The sequence below is a fragment of the Myotis davidii genome, unplaced genomic scaffold, assembly GCF_000327345.1.
Source record: "Myotis davidii unplaced genomic scaffold, ASM32734v1 scaffold332, whole genome shotgun sequence".
In the NCBI taxonomy this organism is placed as follows: domain Eukaryota; kingdom Metazoa; phylum Chordata; class Mammalia; order Chiroptera; family Vespertilionidae; genus Myotis; species Myotis davidii.
Window position 1 is genome coordinate 6330717 of NW_006285779.1, and position 6101 is coordinate 6336817.

Here is a 6101-nt window from a genome sequence, read left to right on the forward strand (position 1 = left end):
GAGGCCTACGGCTTCCCGTGGCCTGGGCTGCTGCACTGCCACAAGTTCCCCCTGGACAACGACCTCTGCATCGCTGTGCAGTTCGGGCACCTGCCCGCCACCGCGCCTCCAGGTAGCGCCGCCCTCGCCGCCCCCGCGCGCTCTGATGGCCCTGGGTGCCCCCAGAGGTGGGCCCCGGACAGATGCCGCTCCCCCATCCCCTTAGCACAGCTCTGCGAGCCTCCCACAGGTGTCAACCCCTCTATACACACACACACACACACACACACACACAACCTATTCGCTTAGCCTTGAGCACCCCGGGGATTGTCTCCCACGGCCGGGATTCCCACCTTCCCACCAACGCGTGGACTGCCAAAGCAGAGCCTCCCTGCGGCTCTGGACCTTCCCACTGGTTCTCCCCACTTCAGCTGCCTGAAAACCCTCCAGGCTTCTCTCCTGGCACCCACCTTCCCCAAAGATGGAACCCCTGGGGTGACCCCAATACAGTCCCCTCATCCTAGGGCATCCTGATAACTGCCTTATTGCCTCTCTCAGGCAAGAATGTTGGGGGATAAACCATGCCTTTTACCTCCTCCACAAACCTGGACTCCAAGGCATCCAGACAAGGATTCCCACCCAGTTTGGGGAACTTGGGAGGGAGGAGGGCTAAGGGGAGGGATGTAGTGAAAGACTGGGGACTAGTGCACACCGGGGCTGATTCCATCTCCCCATTTCTCTCCCTAACTTTCCCCACTCTCTTCCTCAGCCCCCGGGCTGCGAGACCTCGGGCAAGGCTCAGTGCAGAAGAAAGAGCAGATAGGCTCTGCCCCTTCAGCATCAGTTTCCCCATCTGTAAAACAGAAAGAGACCCAGGGTCCTGAAACCTCTGACATCCTAGGTGTGACCTCCCACATCCCATTACCCCTAATACCTCCCTGGCCTCCACCTCCCCTTCACTGTGCACCCCCTTCACGCTCTCCCGTCTGCCCAACTCCTTCCAAACAGAGTAACCCCGAGCCGGCACCAGACAAGAGGATAAACCCGGGCAGTGAGCAGGAAAGCTTTGCCTCGGCTGTTAACCCGAGAGCCTGAGGAGCCCCCGACACTGGGACTTCCCCAAGGGCAGCACAGCTCTCCTTTCTTCCTATCAACCTGGCCCCAAAAAACAACTGTACCTCAGCGTGCCCTACCCACCCCAGGGCTAACCTCACCAGCCAAGCCCCGCGCCCTACACATCAGGCCCTCTCCTGGGAGTCACGGCTGGGTGGGGGCCCAGTGACTGAACCCCCTCCTCGGGTTGAGAATGGGACCGGGAGGCAGGGGAGAAGAAGGCAGCTCCAGGAGAGACGGCTTAGTCCCCAGCAGGGAGCCCAACCATTTACAGTCTGGAAGCCAGGAAATCCCACCTGGCCCTCCCCTGCACTCCGCCCTGTCTGAGCCCCTCTTACCCCCATGTTGGGGGGCCCACCTGGAAACAGAGACAGGGGAACAGAGGCCAGGTGCTGTGCAGTGGCCTCAGGACCAGCAGCCTGAGTGTTGCAGATAAAACTCATTATTTTGTATAAAAATTAAGACTTTTGGCTTCCTTTGAAAAGTCAGAAATCGTGGCAGTGCTAAGGGGTGGGTGCTCCTCGACACAGTCCTCGCCCTGCCAGCGACACTTGTCTACCCACACGCCTGGACCCTGTGTTCCTAGGAAGACCCCCATGAACACCCCTCACCCCAGCTCTAGCCTGGGAGCCACAAACCCTGAGTCCTAAGCTCGGTCCTCACATCTTTGCAGACTTGGGTAGCCACTCTGAGCCTCAGTTTCCTTGTCTTTAAAATAAAGAAACACCTACTTCTGAGGATTAAATGAAACAGCTGCAGCTGCCAGGGTCATGGGCAGTCATGCCCACCTGGGCAGTTTTGTCCTGCACAACCTGTCTCGCTCCCGTTCACAACTACTCAGTGAGCAGGTGGTGTTCTCACTGCTACCATCCCATTTCCTGGTAAGAAATGGAGGCTGGACAGGGGGAGGTGGCTCGTCTGTGGGCAAGCCTGCACCCTAAGTGGCTCTTTGGACTCTGGTCCCCACACCAGCCTCGCTCGACCCCACCCTTGCTTCTCTCTTCAGTGACCAAGATCTGCGCCCAGTGTGAGATGGAGCACAACGCGGACGGCCTCATGGAGCAGATGTGCTCCAGTGACTTCGGTGAGTGTGGAGCCCATGCAGCCACCCCAGCCCCTCCTCCTTGACACGCACACATATGAACACGTGTCCACGCCCATCACTGTGAACCCTAAGTTTTTTGCCTTATGGACGCCGTTTAGACTGATTATAACCATGAACCCTCTCCCCAGGGAAATGCCCCTTTTTTAGTATCATCTCAGGGGCTTCCGGCCATGGTCCTCAGGTCCCAGAAGCCATCCCTGGCCAGGGCTCCTGCAGCCCTCGCTTGGCACCATCCACAGGGGGGCCTCCAGGGCTGGGCTCTCTGTGTGGGGAGCAGGCTTAGCCCTGAGATGGATGGGGGCAGCAGGTGGGAGGAATGGGCTCCGGAACAGAAGTGCAGCCCCCTTGTCCCTGGGGTCCTCTTCTGAGGACCCGATGTACTCTGGCCAGGGGCGCTGTGGTCACCTGCCCCACAGCTTCATCCTGGAGCCTCCCCACTACTGGGCAGCTGAGTCAAGTCCAGTCAGGCCCTGGCTCCTGCATGGACCACACAGTCCGGCTTGTGATCTTTGCCAAGTCAGCTCCTGTTTTGTGTCTTGGCCTCCCTGTCCATGAGAGAGATGGAGAGAGAGAAGAGAGAGAGAGAGAGAGAGAAATGAAATCCTTATGTCAGCAGGTCTCTCATGTTGCTAGTCTGTTTGGAAAGAGAATATCACTATTCTATCACAGGGGTGTGTGTGTGTTCAAGAGAGAAAATGAGGAGGTGGGGGAGAGGGAGGAAGAGAAGCAAGGAGATTTTGTAACGACTTCCTTCCCTGGGTGGAAAAGTAGTTCTCTGGCTTCTCCCTGGATGCTCAGAGATGGGGCCCAGAGGCCTGAAGAAGGGAGGGGAGACTAGCCCAAGTGACCCCGCCCCAAGCTCAGGACTCCCTATTCCCAACTGCTAGGCTCTCTGTAGTCACCTTGGAGTGCCCTGGACACTCTCTGACCACTCTCTTCTTCTACCACATCCCTCCAGTGCCCCCCACCCACTCTCATGTTCCCACACACCACACCCGACTCCAATATACACAAAGCACACACACCACACACACACACTCCCACCCACACTACAGTCTCACGCAGGTTACAGTGGTGTGTTCACACCAGCGAGAGCTGGTTGTGTGCCACGCTTCCCAGCCTTGTACTCAGTGATGCGGTGCATCATAGAGGGGTATTTACCCCATGGAAACCGGCGAAGGATACCGGGCAGGCCCCTCCCCAGAGCCAGCTGTGAAACACTTAGCAGCCCACATTCATGCTATGTGGACTCACACACACACACACTGACTCATACCCACCACATACACTCCACACCACACACACACACCCACCCACACACACAGAACCAGAAATCCCATTCAGAAACATCCCCAGAGAACATGAAGTCCAGCCTCCCTCCATCTCAAGGACCCCTCCCCAACAAACCCTCCAATTGGTTACCACACCTCCAATATTTCCCTCCCTGGACAGCCCAACCCCATGCCCCAGTGAGAGCTCACTGTGCACTTTGTATTGGAAAAGGTGTGGGTTCTGGGTCAACCAGACCTCCCTCGATCCAGGCTCTAGAATCAGGGCAGCTTACAACCTCTGCAAATCTTATTTCTCCCCACTACCCACACCTCCAGGATTCAATGTGATAATGTCCGTGAAAGTCCAACACATGATAGGAGCTTCATAAACATGAAAATGTGTGTGTATTGCTCCACCCTGAAGCCTCAGGCAGGAGCACCAGCAGTGGGGCCACCAGCATCCTGAGCAAACCTGACCATTCTCATGCTGTCCTCTGTCCACCCCCATACACAGTGGTCAAAATGCGCATCAAGGAGATCAAGATAGAGAATGGGGACCGGAAGCTGATCGGAGCCCAGAAAAAGAAGAAGCTGCTCAAGCCGGGCCCCCTGAAGCGCAAGGACACCAAGCGGCTGGTCCTGCACATGAAGAATGGTGCGAGCTGCCCCTGCCCACAGCTGGACAGCCTGGCCGGCAGCTTCCTGGTCATGGGCCGCAAGGTGGACGGACAGCTGCTGCTCATGGCCGTCTACCGCTGGGACAAGAAGAATAAGGAGATGAAGTTCGCTGTCAAATTCATGTTCTCCTACCCCTGCTCCCTCTACTACCCCTTCTTCTACGGGGCTGCTGAGCCCCACTGAAGGGGCCCTCGCAGCTGTGCCTTGCCCCGTCCCTGCCCTGGGGCACACTGTCACCTCCTGCCCCGAGTGCCAGCACAGGCCCTGAGGGATGGGCATGGAGCCCAAGCTGTCCTTGACTGAGGGCTTTTGGGGTATCTGGGAGCTTCCTCTCTTAAACATAGGGCTTTTTCTTTTGAGGGGAAACCCCCGGTCTCAAAAAGTAGGCAGGGAGGAGAGACGGAGGGACGGGTAGAGGGGCTATGCGCAGCCGAGCTGGTTTCTGGAGGGGACCATGGTGCAGCTCCCCTCTGTTGGCGGGGGGGCTCACTAGGCACTAGGGTCACAGTGCCCTCCAGCCACACTCCCTACTGTCCCCATCTCTGCCAGGTCCCTTCCCCCTAGACTGGAGAGAAGCCCAGCCTAGATCTCCTCCCATAAGCTCGCTTCTTGGGGTTCATTCCTCAGCCCCTGCATGTCCCCTTTATCTTGACGAGTAACTTATTGCTACTGCTGTGAGGCCACAGGTAGACTGATGGAGGTAGGGTTTGGTGTTTAATGGTTTGTTTTTTTAAGTTTTTATTAAATCAAAGAAAACAACAGTTGGTTTTGACCAGGTGGTTTCTCTGTCAGGCGGTTCCCCAGAGCTAGGGAGAGGGAGGTTCAGAAGGGACTTTTAGAAAGAGGCCCTTGTCATAGCCCACGGCCTGTCCACACAGACATACACAGAATGCCTAAGAGCAATGTCCATGCTTGTGCAGGATCCCCCAAGAGCACACACAAGGGTCACCCCAATCATCCCCACCAATGAGGGACGGAGTTGGCCATCTTTTGTCTCTGAGGTCAGCTAAGTTCCCCAGCCTCCTCCCACGGTCAGAAGGCTCCCACAGTCCTGAACAGTCTCCCTCCCTCAGGCAATGCATGCTCCAAGGAGCCAAGAGGCTGGGCCACGGAGCTACTTGGAGGAGCCAGAGGCCTGCACGTGCTGCTCCTACACTCTCTGCACACAGACACCACTGCACACTGGTCCCGACGTGGAGATGAGGGTGCAGAATGGTGGTTTCTCAGTGTGGTCCCTGGACCAGAGCATCAGCATGAAGTAGACGCTCAGGCCCCACTTCCCACGAAACACTAGACCTCGCTCTAAAGCAATTATTTCCGAATCTCTGGAGGCTGTTCAGAAATCAGCATTCCTCCATGCTCGCTGGGGTGGTGTGCAGCCCAGGTGAGACCCTCCATCTGGGTATCCAGATAAGCCCACAGCTGAGGCAGGAGGAGGGCAGTGGACCTGCATGCACGGAGGGGACCAGCTAGGATGCCCGAGGGGCTTCTTTAGTGAGCCCAGTGCAGATGGAGGCTGCTCCCTGAGGGGCAGGGAGGGGAAAAACCTTGAAGTGGAGCCGAAACCGGTTTGGCTCAGTGGATAGAGCGTCGGCCTGCGGACTGAAGGGTCTCAGGTTCGATTCCAGTTAAGGGCATGTACCTGGGTTGCGGGCACATCCCCAGTGGGAGATGTGCAGGAGGCAGCTGGTCGATGTTTCTCTCTCATCGAAGTTTCTAACTCTCTCTCTCCCTTCCTCTCTGTAAAAAATCAATAAAATATTTAAAAAAAAAACACCTTGAAGTGGAGGCAACAGGCTATTGCCAGTCAAATGTCCAGCATTTGGAAGAGGTGGTGCCCACCTCTGCTAGGAGCATCCACCAGCAGAGACTGAGGGGCAGGGCAGATGTGCCCAGAGCAGGGAGCGGGGGACACCCCCAGAGGGGCTCCCCTCACCAGTGAAGGTACAGCTGGA

At 56.9% G+C, this 6101-nt stretch overlaps 1 protein-coding gene across 1 annotated transcript in view; it reads left to right on the plus strand.

Moving 5' to 3' along the window:
• Window positions 1-4907, plus strand: part of SFRP5 (secreted frizzled-related protein 5) — a 33602-nt gene extending 28695 nt beyond the window's left edge. Inside the window, exons 2-4 of the mRNA XM_006756673.2 lie at window positions 4-112; window positions 2099-2176; window positions 3983-4907. Of these exons, the coding sequence (XP_006756736.1) occupies window positions 4-112; window positions 2099-2176; window positions 3983-4329 (534 nt within the window). The 3' untranslated portion in view covers window positions 4330-4907. The remainder of the gene's footprint in view (window positions 1-3; window positions 113-2098; window positions 2177-3982) is intronic.
• Window positions 4908-6101: the final 1194 nt, after the last annotated feature.